This window comes from Crocodylus siamensis, chromosome 4 (assembly GCF_052110815.1).
Source record: "Crocodylus siamensis isolate JL-2025a chromosome 4, ASM5211081v1, whole genome shotgun sequence".
In the NCBI taxonomy this organism is placed as follows: domain Eukaryota; kingdom Metazoa; phylum Chordata; order Crocodylia; family Crocodylidae; genus Crocodylus; species Crocodylus siamensis.
Window position 1 is genome coordinate 236896003 of NC_143398.1, and position 15776 is coordinate 236911778.

Sequence of the window (15776 nt, forward strand, 5' to 3'; positions counted from 1 at the left end):
TTGATTCATACTCAACTTCAACTCTAGCCTCTAGATCTTTTCCTGCTGTGCTGCAGCCTACGCAGTTGCTCCATATTTTGTATTTGTGCGGAACTTGTCCTTATTGAATTTCATTGGATTTATTTCAGACTAGTTTCCCAATTTTTCAAGAACATGAATGAGGATATTAAACAATACCAGGCCCAGGACAGATGCCGTGGGCACTCCATTTGAAATCTCCTCCCAATTTCACATTGAGCTATTGATGACTACTATGTGGGCACGTCTACGTGAGATGTTTACTGCACAGTTGACTAATTAACTGTGCAGTAAATGTCTTGGCTTCTACATATGTTTCCCTATCAGAGTGCTTTAAACTAATAAATTAATAAAAATATTTACAAGTACTACCCTGCTGCAGAATTTTTTCATGCAGAGTAGCACATGTGTAGATGTTGCCCTGGGTGCTTCAGTGCAGAGCTAACTGACAGGCAGCCCCACATGCTGAAGCAACCTCATGCCTCAGCCAGCCCCTCCACAGTACGTGGATCCTGGTCAGCTGCTCTGACTGGGCTCCATGTGCTATGCACAAATAAAATCTGAAACAATATCCTCCGGAGTTTTTTGCTTCCAGGTGCACATTCAAACGGCATGCCTATGGGAGCAAAGAACTCAGGAGCAATAAGCTCCAGAGTTTATTTATGAGCATTAATTGCATGTGTAGATGTGCCCCTTGAGTATTATTATCCACCCAATTATATACACACCATATTCTATTTATGTCTAGATCAGTGGTGCCCGACTCATATGGCCCCAGTGTCCACATAGGGCCAGTTCATGGGGTGGATGTATTGCACAGGCCAGATCATCTGGTCTGTATTGCTCCCCATGGGTCTGGAAATTTGGTAGCAGGGCAAGTGAATGCACCACTTTTACCTGAATTCAAGACAACTCTGAATATAAGATGGCCCCCCTATACATAGAGTTAGATTCTATAGACGGAATATTTATAAATTTGTTATAATTTTCCATTTATGTATCTTATTTATTGGAAGATTGTCTAAAATTCATCCACCCCACTGCTGCATCAGCACAAGTTGTGGTGGGGGGTAGGCCATGGTAGTGGCAGGTGGTGGGGGGTGCAGTGTGTGGGCAGGTAGTGGGAGTTAAGCTGTGTGAACTCTGCCCCTTGCTCTCCGTTAAACAGGGGGTAGGGTAGAAGGACTCGTCTTAAATTCAAGTAAATATGGTATCTTAATCACCCCTGGTTGAGACCTGTAGTTCTAATCTTGCTTAGGAGAATGTCATGGGAAGCAGTGTTGAAAGCCAAGGAATATCCCATCCATTGCTTTTCTTGCCTACACAAAGCCTGTCACCTTGTGAGAGCAGGAAATCAGCTTGGTAAAGCAAGACTTGCTCTTGACAAATCTGTGTTGACTGTACTTTATCACCTTGTTACCCTGTAGTTCACTGATTCTCAACCAGGGTGCCTTGAGATCCTTTCAAGGTAGCCGCACAATGTTAGCGCTGTTAGGCGTACAGACGTGAGTCACAGGAAAAACCTGGAGATTTCAAGTAGGATTCTATAGTGTTAAAAACAATCTGGCCTGTTGTGGGTTTTTTTTGAGTACTTTGCAACAGAAAAATTATTCTATTATTTCTTTATAGTCAAAAACACAAGTGAAAATGAAGAGCTGGCATTTTCCAAGGGGTTCCTCCAGTCTGAGGTTGAGAACCACTCAGCCACTTAGAGTTGCTTAGAAATAGAGTATTTGATTACATACTCCACTATCTTTCCAGGGCTTGTGTCTTTCTTTATTTTTTGGCCGGGGTCATACCTTCTGTTATGTTGATACAGCTCCTAACACATGGTAGATATGATGGGAAAGCAATATGGAAATAATAGTAAAATAGTCAAAGCAACTGCAGCATATGTCTGCCTACTTTTGTAACAATGACTTCTGGGGGGAGGTGGCAAAAGTGGCAGAAATCAAGCAGTCAGTATGCTAAATGAAAAGTTTTAATGAAAATGTTGTGAAAAACTTGGGACATTTTCCATGGAAATTTTTGAAAGAGCAAAAAATTTGCAAAGGAATCAGGTGCAGAACACAATATCATGCTCACCGAAATTAATGGAGGCCTTTCCATTGACTTCCAAAGCCTTTGTCAGATCCTCAGTGCAATTCCAGTGTTTTACCAGAGACTACAGGGTGGTTGCAAAACAGGACTTAATTTCCTTCTATATCATGGAGTGGTGCTCTGTTGCAGACCAGGGAACCAGCAGGGCATGGCCAATAGGTCTCTGACCACACAATTCTTTTGGCCAAAGCTCTCAAAAAGGTCCTGTCAGTGTAAAGGTGTTGATCTGCATTCCTCGCAAAGAATTTAAGGATAAATTCTTGACCTAGCAACCCTCTGTGAGGGTATTAACTCTTTCTCACAGTTGAGTGTACTGCATTTCTGCCAGAAGAACAGAAGAATGGTAGAAAACGACATCTGGATTTGCCAGGAAATACTTACTAGTAGAGCAGTGAAATATATTTCTGTACTGTGCTGTTATCCTAAACCTTGCATTTTCAACAGGCTATTGGATCGCTTGTGATAATGTTCATCATTCAGTGGATCTATACCCTTGTTAATTTGGCTGTAGCAATTATTCTGTATTTCTATATTGGCCAAGTGAATCCGGGTCTACCCCCTGGTGAGTATTTTTATTCTGTGGTATTAACTGTACTTAAATACCTATTAAATTTTAATTGCAGTTAATTAAGGATCGAAGCACTTCCTTTAAAAATGTGACTTGCATATAACAAATGGCAGGTTTTGTTTTCTCATCAGGTGTAGTCAGATTTGATTCTTTTTAATTTTCATATTTGACCCTGATTGCAATTAGCAGTAATAGATCAATGTTTGCTTTGATGGTTGTAGTAAGTTGCTTTACCCTGCTCTGTAATCAGTTGCAAAGAACCGTTATTGATGTTAAGAGTTAATAAGAACAGCAGATATTAAATGCATCACATCAATGAGTAATCTCCTTCAAGTATATTTAATAAATCTAATTATTCAACATAAGCCTACCTGAGAAAACTGCAGCAGGAATTGGAATTACAGTAAGTAACTCGTTAAACCTCAGCATTTGTAATTGTAGAACAAGAGGGCCTTTTGATTCTAGAATTAAACAGGTTTGAATATATTAGGAACATAAGCTGTGAAAATACTCTTAAGTAAAAGGGCATTAAAAAGGTCCATGCATGTGATCAGCTTGCACAGGTTCAAAATTAAACAGTAACACACATTCAAGAAACCATCAGAGCCCACACTTGGTTGGTGTGTGGTGGGCATGAAAGGGCTGAGATGTAGAGACAGCTTGGGTGTATGAAGGGGGTCTGTGAACATTTATATTGACAGATTATTTATGCTGTGCAAAAAAGACTTTGAAGGAGAAGTCACTGGCATTCAAATTGCTAAACGTCTTAAATGCTCTTGGCAACATGCTCCTTTGTTAATTAATTAATTAATTTGTAAGGAAGTTCCACTCTGGATCTCATGAAGACAACTTGTAAGAAACAAAAGAAAAATGAACACCCAAGTCATTTGCCATCCCACCTGCTCCCCACTCATGGGTTTTCTTGCTCAACCTCAGTCTGCCTTCCTTATGCTTTCAGTCCCACTCAAAATAGGATGTATAGAGCATGGTTGAGCATTGGAGCATAGTTAAGATTTCCTGGAATACTTCAAGCTTGTCATTACACACCTTCCGCACTTCAAATAAAATTTCCTTGACTTTCTACTTTTTATTTAAAAAACAAAAGAAAAGAGCAGTGTTTGAATAATCCTTGGCTTGAGTTGTCACTGAATGTCTTCATCATTACTCTCTTTCCAATGACCCATAATAGTGAGGGAAGCATTGTGGCTTAATGAATTGAGGAATGGGCTGGAACTTCACAGACCTTGCCTATTTCTGCCTATGTTAGTAAACTGCTTGGGCAAGTTGCTTCACTTTTTTCTTTCTCAGGTTCCCATCTGTTGAGTGGTTACCTGTTTTGTAGGGTGTTTCGAGATCTATCTAGGGAGCTGTAACATAGGTGACAGTGCTATTAGGTTTTTCATTTTATCAAAGTTTTTACCTGGGGATAATCAGTTGGTCTCTGTGAAATCTGTGGGGATGTTTTAGAAGCTTCACTGTATAGGAACAAATACAAATATTCTCACAATTATCATTAAGGTTCTGACTTGTGTATAATTAAGACTAATATGTTAATATGATAGATGATGTATCGCTACGATGAGTGAATTGGCATCTCCATGACTTTGTGTGCTTTTTCTCTGTAGGGGCAGCTGCTAACTTCAGCTTCTTCAGTTGGATTAAATTACTGCTGAGCAAGTTATGCAGGTTAGTACTGACCACTTGGTAGTAATATAACCAGTGCTCTCACCCTTGACCATAACCAACTACAAGGGTACAGAAATGTGGCTGGCTGTCATTTGAACTGTATGTTGCTGAAAAATTAAATCATGCCATTGCAGTAGAGTTTGCTGCTATAAATGACCTCTTGTACTTAAAGTGCTGATATGGTTAGAGAAGAGACTATGGAAAATGCTTACCACCTTAAAAATAGATCTGCCCCTGTAGGGTATTTAGGGTGTTGGCAGAAATAAATATGTACTCCTCATAGGCCTCCGGAACCTCTTTACCTCTGGGAGTGGGAGAGGGATTCTGCTCTGGCTTCTGCATCATCACATTTGTTGTTAAGTACATGTCAGCTCGTGAAGCTTTATGATGTTCTACAAACCAGAAAGGACAATTTTTGGCTTTCCTGTTTCATGTTGAGTTTGCAAGTCTGACAGTAATTAGGTGGGGGGGAAGGAGAGGCTGTTTCTAAGTGAAAACTGAGACTCATTTGGGGCATTTGGGTTGTCAGGGGACAACAGGGCAGGCCCTATGAGGAGAGGCTACGGGACCTGAACCTGTTCAGCCTCCAAAAGAGAAGGCTGAGGGGGGATCTTGTGGCCTGTTATAAACTAGTCAGGGGGGATCAGCAGGCACCGGGGGAGTCCCTGTTTCCCCGAGCACCGCCAGGAGTGACCAGGAATAACGGTCACAAGCTGGCAGAGGGTAGGTTTAGGTTAGATATCAGGAGGTGCAACTTCACAGTCAGGGCGGCTAGGATCTGGAACCAACTTCCAAGAGAAGTGGTGCAGGCCCCTACCCTGGGGGTGTTTAAGAGGAGGTTAGATGAAACATCTTGCTGGGGTCGTTTGACCCCAGTACTCTTTCCTGCCATGGCAGGGGGTTGGACTAGATGATCTGCTCAGGTCCCTTCCGACCCTAGAAACTGTGAAACGATGAAACATGCTGGGGATGGGGGGAGCTTTAATTAGAGCAGCTCCAAAAACCATTTTAATTAAAACGCCTTGAGTATCAGCGTCCCCACACTTAAAAATGGCAGCAGAGGCGCTTTAACTAAAAGCATCGGCAGAGGCACTTAGTTAAAGCACCCCACCCCCCATTTTTAAGTGCAGGAGTGTGGTAATTATCGTGCTCCAGCAAACTCAATTAATTGATGCGTTGTAATTACACTGGGTTGGAGCAGCCTCACTGCTCGTGTATAGGCATCCTGAGAGACCAACTGGAGACTTCAACGACAACATTAAAACAGTTCGATATCGAGTTTTTACAGAATGGTATTAGGACAGAACACTTTATTGCTTTGGTTTGCTTGGGAATTTTCCTTACTGGAGCGCCTTCCGCTTCTGGTTCATTTATAAATTGGCTTTGATTAATCAAGTTGCTGCTATTAATTATTAGGAGCTAATTTCTATTAGGTAGACGTTTTCAGCCCCTAGGACAGCGATCACCTCTTGCTCTCTCGTTCTGTCTTCCTGTAATTCGATTGCTTTGGGGTTGAGGTTCAGAACACATTTTTTCCCATGCTGTTGTGACATGGGGGCGCGTTACAGCAAAACTTGTGCAGTGTAGCTGGGCAACCCAATGGCTTCCTTTGATGAAAACCGAACTTTGAGGACTCCCTAGGCAGCAGCTGTAAATAAGGCTCTGTACCACTATGACTGTTGGTAACAGATGACAATTAGGACATTCCCCATTTAAGGGGAATGTCCCAGTTGATGCGGAAATCAGACCTCTGAGTCAAGTTTTCACTAACGATCGATAATAAATAGGTACTTGTTAAGTAACGATGTTTTTCTATTATTGTAGCCCTGACAGGCTTCCCAGCCATGACTGAGGCCCTATTAGGAAAGTTTACTCATAGTGTGAGACACTTCCTGTCCCGAGGTGCTCACATGCTTAGCAGACTAAACAGGCAAAGGGTGGGGTGCAACTTTCCCAAGGTCAAGCATGAGGTCAAAGTTAGAGCCAGGGGTAGTACCCAGGTCTCTTGATGCTCAGCCTTATGCCCTCTTCACTAGATAAACCGCTCGTGGGATGTAAGAAAAGCAAGCAGTGCCCTTAAAGATTTTGTATCAAATGGCATCACAGTCATGTGGATAGCTTTACCTACGTAGCCATGGGGATGACTCATAGGAGTAAATCACATACACATTTGAATGTTTGCAGGGTTCAAGCCCAAGTTCGACAAAACAGACCCAGGAAGGGGGAATGGATTCAAAGGGCATGCCTTATGTCTGTGCAGATCGCATGAGGGCCAGGGGTATGTCCCGTAGTCTTCTTGCATTGTTTGTAGCATAATGTGAGTTAATGCAGAGGATTAAGAGGTGAAGCCTGAGATCAGGATGAGTGGGATAGCGGCAGAAGCCAAGTCAGAATGACTCATTACGGAGTGAGTCGTACCTGACGTGGCTGATCCGTGTCCTGTGCAGAGCATCCATCCGCTTCCACCTAGCTCCATGTCGTGATGTATGTGCTTTATCTACCGAGGGCAGAATTCTCCTCCTACCTTCCCCTGTGCATTTCTTACCCCTAATTATGGCCCATGTGAAACAGTCTCATGGACCCCTCTTGAAGCTCAGTATGTAACAGAGAGTGGCAGTGTGTGGCGTGATGGTGAAAAGAGGAATGATCCAGCCCCTTGCTTTTGGGTGCTTGTACTATTATTACAGGCAGTTCAGTGCCATAGCCTGGCAGGTTTCTAGCGTTCTCTGTGCCTTTTATCAGTATTGTTGATTAGTTGAGGCACAGCCAGGAAGGATCAAGTATTATACTGGCCACTGGCCAAGATAGAGGTTGATCTTTTTTTATCTCCTGCCACAAAGTGAAATCTCTCCATTTTAGACAGCTCTCTTGGTAGCCTTGTGATAATGACTGCAGATCTTGCACACAGTACCAGAGTCAGTTCCAGCAAGACCTTTAAAATAATGCTTCTTGGCTGCACTTCAAGGCATTGCATCGAAATAAACTGTGGGTTTTGTCTGAGATGTACTTGTCCATTGCAAAGCAAGACAGGAAAGGCCATTTTAATAAGTCTAAGGAGCCTGATTCTGTAAGGGGTGGAAGGAACCTCAGAGGCTGCTGACTGGAAGGCAATGGAAAAAAACCCAACCTGTCTGATTCTTTAACAAAATCTCAGGACTGGAGATGATCTCATGAGTTTTTTGGATTATGGCTCTTGATTTTTTTAGGCTTTTGGGATCGGTTCTGCAGAGTTGCCTAAATTTAGACATCTGAGTTTGAAAATGCTGTCTGAAATTCATTAGATGGCATCCTGCAAAATCTTGCTGCGGGATAGAATCATGTTGACTAACTTTTACTGTTGCGCTTAGCAGGACTAGAAAGATGGGTCCTTTTAATTTTCTTCCAACTTTATGTTCCGTAAACTTTGGAAAGATCAAATCCATCTTTCTTTCTATATTTATTGCCACCTTAACGTGCAGCTGTAATTGGAATAAATTCTGCCTTGCTCCTTGTGAAACAAACTCAAGGAGAAGAGACAGACTTATGAAACGAAAAAAGAAAATCTCTCTTAACCTCTGTTACTAACTTTTTTTTCCCCCCCTGGTAAAGGAAACTGTTCCCGAATTCATTTATACAGCCTCTAGCATGAAGGAAAGATTAGTCTGTCTGTCTTTTCTTTTTTTTTTTTATCAGTGCCATGCCTTTGTGCATCGTAGATCCAATTCATTTTGTTCACACAGTTCAAAGCGCAGCTGCCAATGGACTTTGAACAATGGGGCATCTGAAGTTTCTGTGTTTCTCTGTTTTCAGGAGAAGGCCATCCCCAGAGGAGCGGATTGTTGTGACACCGTCCTTTGCAACAGTTGGCATGGAGACCACTCAGCTCACTGAAGAGAATGCAGATTTTGCCTCCCGGGACCGCTACCACCATTCCTCGGTTATCAGCAGAGCAGAGTTTGTGAATCGGTTCCAGTAGAGGAGCAAGAAAAGAAAAAGATCAAGGCGTTCACGCCAGCAGTCATCAGTGCCGCAGCGCCTGATCCGTTACTTGAACACTCTGAAATTATACGAGCCATTTTTTAACATTTCCACAGTTTGGGGGTGTTTCCCCCCAGAAAAGGTTTTCAATCTCCTTTCCAATCCAAATCTTGTCTAGTTAAAGGGTGGGGGGGAAATAACTGTCTGTAGCAAAGTGAATAATTATTCATTTGTTTGAAACCTGAAGAATTCAGCTAACTATTAAACTCTAAATGCTGTCAAGTTATTAGATGCTTGGTGAATGCGGGTTAAAGCTTGCATTCAATGAACGTGGAGGCAGAGCGATGGGTTGGGTTGGGTTGGGTTGGTGAATGAACACAGTTCTCGGCCGCTACGCTGATTGATGCGACCTTGGTCAAGTCGCTTTGCCTCACTCTGCTCCATTTTACCTCCCTGTACAATATTATTAATCTACCTCACAGTTTTAATTGACTGGTGCTTCCAAAATATTTAAGGTCTAAATCAGATGAAAGGTCTAAATCTGGCCAAGGCAAGATTATGAATGTAGAGTCAAATCTGTTCGTTTAAATTGATTAACATAATGCGATGAGCTCTTCCATATTGTCATACTGTGAAATAATACCATATAAATGCTAAGTAGTTGTTTTTCAATCTCACTTCAATGACTGAATCTTAACACTGACAATAAACTGGGACCTTGCTCTGACAATGTAAGCACGTTGCCCAGTTGGAAGTGTTCTGCTTCAAACAATAAATTTGATTAAAAAATCCTGGGATGTGTTTCACCAGAGATTTGCGCAAAGCCATTATGTTACTGACGGTTTGTATGGGACCTTGATCTGGATGGGATGGTTTCTGATGAGTGAAAATTACTCCTGTGTGCTACTGACTTCAGAAGGAGCTTGGGTAGGAGTGGATTTGGAACATGGGCTTTGTTTACATAGGAGTCCGTTTTACCATTTAGAAGAAATGAACCCGTTTGTCTCGGGTCTCTTTGAAGAGATGCAATCTCCACACAGTTCTTGCTGAGGTCTAAGTGAAGGAACAACCCTCATACATGCAATAAATTAGTGCCAGATACTGTTCAGAGACTTTAACAATGTGTAATAGATTGGGAGAAGGGGGGAGAGACGCAATTTGTTCAGTTTCTTTTCATCTTTTATGTTTTTCAATCACCCATTTCTTGTTCTGCGAAGCAAAAAAACTCTCAAAAGCAGCCAAAAGCTCTTGCTTTCTGCTCCAGCTGTGGGAAAAGCTCTCTGAATTCCTGCTGGCTGTGAAGTCAGTCCTGTTACAAGGTGTTGACTATCTTTTGCTCCATTGGACTCGGTAGGAGATGCGCGTTCTCAGTGGTTGATCCTAGGACTGGCCTGGTTGGGCACTGCAGTATTGTTCTGGAGATTGAAGGACACCAGCATCATCACTGAAATCAAGACGATCGTCCAGAAAGCTTGATCCTCCTGCCAGGGTTTGGTTTTTCTGCTTTGATCACTAGGCAGCTTTCCTTAAATGATCACCTTGGTAAAGACTAGCAGGACCCTGTTGTATTAACTCAGCCCAAAGGGTGACCACCACATATTAGAAATATCCATCTCACCATCTCTTACTCCCTTTTCCTTCTTTTAGAGAGGAATACTGGACTACATACCGACGGCTCTGAGCCAAGATCTGAGTTGGCTTTGACCGCATGCCTAGGGTGGTTTGATCCAGACAAACTCCAAACTCTGGATCCAGATATTCCAGAATTCACTTGGTTTCCAATCCAGTGTACACCAACCTCTTATCACTAAATCCTTGCTCTGTGTCCTAAGAGTCTGATATGGCACCCATGGGAGTTTTGCCGTAGTCTTCAATGGAAACAGAACTGGGCCAGTAACTGGACTTGTATGGGTACCTGATGGTCAAAGGTAGCAAGCATGCATACAGCTTCTACCTCTTAACATACTTAAAGCTTTTTACTGATACCCCGCCATTGCAAAGACCAGGTCAAGGCAGAAGACTTCTCTCAGAATCTTTCAGCAAGAAGTGATTTTTGTATTAAATGTCTTGGACAAATTAACTCAACGTTGACCTTTCAAAATGTGGTTAATGTAGCTGTGCAATCTTCAGATGGTCTGTACAACTTGTTTGGCTGTCCTAACAAGCACTGTGTTCATTTTATGTTATGATACATAGCCATAATTATAAGAGGAGCCGCTCTCTGAAAAAATGTGCAACACTTATAGCTTTGTTATGTCTAAATATTGCTGTACTTGCTCCATTCCTTGATACTCTTGCAGCCCTATATTCTTCTGTAATAAAAATGAGAGAAGCAAATAGTCAGGGATAGTTAGAATTTCTCTTGGTTTTTCCTCTTCCATTGTTAGGTCCTACACCATTCAGTGCCCTCTTTAGAAATAAGAGGCAGCAAAAAAGAAGAAAAATAAGGGGAAAATGTTCCTTCACCACCCATGTCTTGTTTGGGAAATGTGTTAATTAAAACCAGATGACTGGGTTTGGTGTGGACTGTTTAAATACCATGCACCACAATTCTTTCACTTATCCACTGGAATGTGACTGTAATGTGAATGCCCATAAGTACAAACAATGGCTTTTGGCTTTGTGCAATAATGTTTTGATTGTGCGCCATTCCTTTTGTCCGTTTCAATCCATCTAAAGAAGAAAAAGAATAGAAAAAAATGCATGCTTTTTATCCAAAGTCTCTGTTGCATCTTAATCTTTGCTTACCCCAGAGCAAGACATTTACTGGCCTGGACTCACCCGTGCTCAAAGGTGTCCTGTAGGTGATAGCCCAAGAATCAGGTAAAATCCAACTGAAGGCTATTCAGGGGCTTTGCATTACGATTGAAATAGTGTGGGGTTTTTTGCTGCTGTTGTGCATGGAGGTGAATTTCATGCTTATCTGAGTAGAAAAAAATGTACTTTTGCTATTAGCTTATCCATAGCCTTACTTGTGTTGATCACGTGAAATTCCTGCTACAGCTTGATGTTTTGCAGGAGAAAGAGCACTTGCAGCATTGGACTTAGGAGCTGAAACACCCTGTTCTTGTACCTGTGCTCTCCTAACACAGTCTGTCTCATGAGTAGGAACTCATGTTGTTGTAATGCCATGATGAGCATTAGATATCTGGCCTGCGCCTTGTGTGTGCACTGAAGAAAGGAGTTCATGCTGGCAGGATTATGGTGAAACACCAGCTTGACCGTGTATCATGTGCCCAAAGTGAGAGGATGACAGATCTTTTGGAAGTTCAGAATAGTTGTTTCCGTGACTAAGGTCAAAGACTGCTGCCAAAGACCATTCAGAGTAGCTCTCAAACTGCAGAGAGAATTTGAACGAGTAATCATCTCCGTGGCATTGTTTCTGGTTGCCTTAAGTCTCAAACAACTTTTAAGTCTGGAACCTGCCTTTGCGGGAAGGTACTAGAAGCGACAGAAGAGAGGGATGAATAAGAGGAGTATGGTCCTGTTTATGTTGCATTCCTTGAAGACAATAGCTGACTGATAAGGTTGGGGATGCAAAGATCCAGGACTTCAGCCGTGACTAGTCTGCTGTGATCACTACGCATCATGCTGAGCACTATAATCTCATTGCTATATGCTCTCAGTGCCTGTCATCCACCTTGTACTTAGATTAAGACCTCTAATACTGTAGGGCCTGGATCCCTGACAGAGACACCCTGCCCATGTCATAATAATAAAAAGCATAGTAGTTGCTCCCTCCAGAAGTGGTGCAATCACCTACCCTGGAAATCTTCAAGAGGAGACTGGACAGTCACCTTGCTGGGGTCACCTGACCCCAGTTGTCTGTCCTGCCTGGTCCAGGGGGCTGGATCCAACGATCTTCTGAGGTCCCTTTTAGTCTTACAATCTAAAAACCTGTGAGCTGCCTGCTTTGCAGAGGATCAGACCCAGAATTCACAGGGAGTCATCTGAAGGACACTTCTGAAAGCAAGCTCTCAAAGCTTTCCATACCTTATACCAGTATAAGTAGCACAAAGGATGATAGATCTTCTTGATCTAGATCAGGGGTGGCAACCTATGGGCTGGATTCATCCCACAGGCAGGGTGCATCTGGTCCATGCTGACATTTGGGAGGATGCAGTGAGTTGAATCAGCAGGAATGGAAGCAGAGGTGGCCGGGTCAAAAGTGGTGGCCTGCCTTTGAGCTGAACTGAGTTAATTTGGTCTGCTATTGCAAAAAAAAAAGGTTGCTGACCCCTGATTTAGATAGGTCGGCGTACTTGGTTCTGTATGCCTGTACGTTTGCAAAGATGGATAATTATGTCAGATGGGAGTGGTTTTTCTGTAGTTCCTGGACCTTTTAATTAGGTCAACTTTTCTGTTTTAATGCTTGAAATAAGAATGTGCTGATCTTTGATTACATGGTTGCAACCTAAAGTCTTCTGTTACATAGCTGGGTAGCAACCAGCTATGAAGATATTGCACATTTTCCAGCTGTAGCTTTATAACTGGATGGACCTGTTTATGGTGTGAATAGTTACTTTGCACATGTAGCCAGTCTAAATTAATTGAGCAGTTAACCAATTGTGTAATACACGTAACATGTAGAGTGATTCCGACAGATCGGGGTGGGCAATTATTTTGGGCAGAGGGCTGCTTACTGAGTTTCGGCAAGCCATCGAGGGCCGCATGACAGATATTAATTAATATTAATTTTCTGAATTTTTTAGGGGCCAACGGGCTGGATAGACTGGCCTAGTGGGCCGCATCCGGCCCCTGGGTCTCATTTTGCCCACCCCTGTGATAGATGGTAAGTTAATGGCTACAGCAATTCATTGTGTTGTTGGCTATTGCCTGTGAAGCGACGGGAACTAATCTCACTTCAGAGCCCAAGTAAAAATGAGCTCATTGAGTTGCACGGGGGCTAGGTGCTGCTTGCATGAATGTAATTGAAAATCAGGCACGATTCTGTTGAGTTACACCATTAGAAACCCCCGTGAAGATAATGAGGGGGGTTTGGAGGATGAAGTGAAGACACATTGGTGAAGGCGCACCAGAAGTGGTGTCCTCTTCCAGGAGCACTGGATTAACACAGGGAGGAAGCACAAACTCTTGACGTAAATCAGGTGATTCTGTTGGTAAATGAAATGAGTGGTGGTAAGATTAGCTTGTGTGAGATTAGTTTGTGTCCCTCTTAAAAAAAAGACCGAGGGTATGAAGTTAACAACTTTTTCCCTGGGCTTTGTCAGGAAGGAAGAGCGTGGGTGAGAACGTGTTACTCTTCCCCACCCTGCAGCGACCTCTCAGTAGGTTGGTAACCTCCCTTGGCGCCTCTGGACTCCGCGGATTGCACAAGGAGAAAGTTAACTTTCAGCTCAGTTGGAAGAACAGCTCTGAGCTTTATCTGTGCTATCTACTCCCAGACAAGCATCCTTTGGTTAATATCATTAAGAAAATTTCCTGGTATTTCTGCTTCAGAGGCTCATATGCTCCCACTCTCCTCAAGAAATATTTTGCTTTCGATTTACAGCTATTTTTTTCCCTTCTCTTTTAATTCATCAAAAGCCAAAAAAAAAGATGTCTAATGGGTCATTCACCACCCCCCTTCCAATATTTAAATGGGGGTATAATTTGCAAATCAGATCCTGCTTTATTTTGAAGACTGACCTGTACATTTGTAGTATTGTGGTGAGCCCAGTTCCAAAACCTCTCTGCCCGATTCTTCTTTGCTGCTAGCAGAACAAGACCAAAATACAGTGGAGTTGCTGTCTCCAAGTTTTATTCACGTTACAAAACCACCTAAAAGGCCCTGCTTGGATCAGGGCCTTGTTGTGCTCTGTGCTATCCCATAGAGTAAGACGGAAATACCTACCCTCCAAAACCTTGCAATGCAAACAGTCGAGACACAGTGGGGAGGAGCAGGAGTAACCATTTTACACCTAGGCAGTGAAATTAAAGGGCAGACCTTAGCTGCTGTAAATTGTCACAGCTCTATTGATGTCTGTGGGCCTGCCCTCCCAAACTTAGCCCATGGTCACACCCAGAGTTTTGTGTCTGAGCCTGGAATAGGCCCAAGAGCAGGCATCTTATAAATCTCTACCTCCAAAGCCATCTTCTTTCTCTTACACTAAGTATTCTCCGGTCAGTCCTGAATTAGGTTGGGGGGAGGGGCGGGGGGTGTTCTGCACCTAATGACATATCTCAGGAGTATTCAGTTGGGCAGTCCAGAGACTAGTAACAACAGTGATACAGGAAACCAGATAGAAAACAAGCATCCACAATAAATGATATTAAAGAAAAGTGGATGGCTTGGTACAGTCTACAATTTATTTTTTTCTGGAAAGTATACGAGCTATTTGACTATGAAGCAGTGTCTTTTGACCCACCGTCTCAAGTTCAGTTTATTCCCAGACAGCAATTATTAACATGCTGGAAGTTGAGACTTGGAAATTGTCCTTATTTCCTGATTTTTAGAGGTGCAGCATCAAATATAAGCCTCCAAGGATAGAAGATGAGAATTATTGAATTGCTGTATGGGTAGCAGTGGCAGAAATGACCAGAATTACTGAGCCCCTCTAGGGTACTTCAAACAGGATATGGCTTTAGTTCGGCTGAAATGGCCTAGTGCTTTGATTTTACCCAGAATGGGGGTTACCTGGGTAGAAGAAGTACAGATGAAGCTATTATTTGGTAGCACCTTGGCAAATAGCTATATGATTCTTTTTTATTCTGAAGCAATGGTTGTGCATTGTTGGAGATTAAATTTGGAGTCTAGTGTTTTAGATGCTAGGTACTAGGGTCGAAAGGAACCTCAAAGGATCATGGAGTCCGACCCCCTGCCCTGGGCAGGAAAAAGGGCTGGGGTCATGTGACCCCAGCTAGGTGCTTGTCCAGTCTCCTCTTGAAGACCCCCAGGTAAGGGAGAGCACTCCCTTCCTTGGAGCCCGTTCCAGATTCTGGCAACCCTAACCATAAAGAAATTCTTTTTAATGTGCAACCTAAGCCTACTCTCCATCAGCTTGTGGCTGTTGTTTCTGGTTATCCCGAGGGATGCTCTGGTAAACAGGGCATCTCCTATTCTCTCCGTACCCCGCCCCGTGAATTTGTATACTGCCACAAGATCACCCCTCAGCCTTCTCTTTCAGAGGCTGAAAAGGTCCAGGTCCCTCAGCCTTTCCTCATAAGGCCTTCCCTGCAGGCCCCTAGGCATACAAGTGGCCCTTTGCTGGATCCTCTCTAGGTTGTCCGCATCCCTCCTGAAGTGTGGCGCCCAGAACTGGACGCAGTACTCCAGCTGCGGCCTGACCAGTGCCGCATGGGGGGGGAGCATCACCTCCCTGGACCTGTTCGTGATGCACCTACTAATACATGACAAAGTGCGTTTTAGTTCTGCTAATTGCTTTGTCACATTGACGACTCATATTCATCTTGGAGTCAACAACTCTGAGACCTCTTTCTGCTGCTA

General features: G+C 43.1%; 1 protein-coding gene across 3 annotated transcripts in view; it reads left to right on the top strand.

Moving 5' to 3' along the window:
• SLC12A8 (solute carrier family 12 member 8) overlaps positions 1-10781 on the top strand; it is a 91736-nt gene extending 80955 nt beyond the window's left edge. For 2 of the 3 annotated variants that reach the window (XM_090045972.1, XM_090045971.1), the window contains exons 12-14: positions 2563-2680; positions 4312-4372; positions 8162-10781. In XM_090045972.1, coding sequence (XP_089902098.1) covers positions 2563-2680; positions 4312-4372; positions 8162-8327 — 345 coding nt within the window. In that variant the 3' untranslated portion in view covers positions 8328-10781. The remainder of the gene's footprint in view (positions 1-2562; positions 2681-4311; positions 4373-8161) is intronic. The other variant, XM_090045969.1, reaches the window with a different exon arrangement.
• The last annotated feature ends 4995 nt before the right edge of the window (positions 10782-15776 follow it).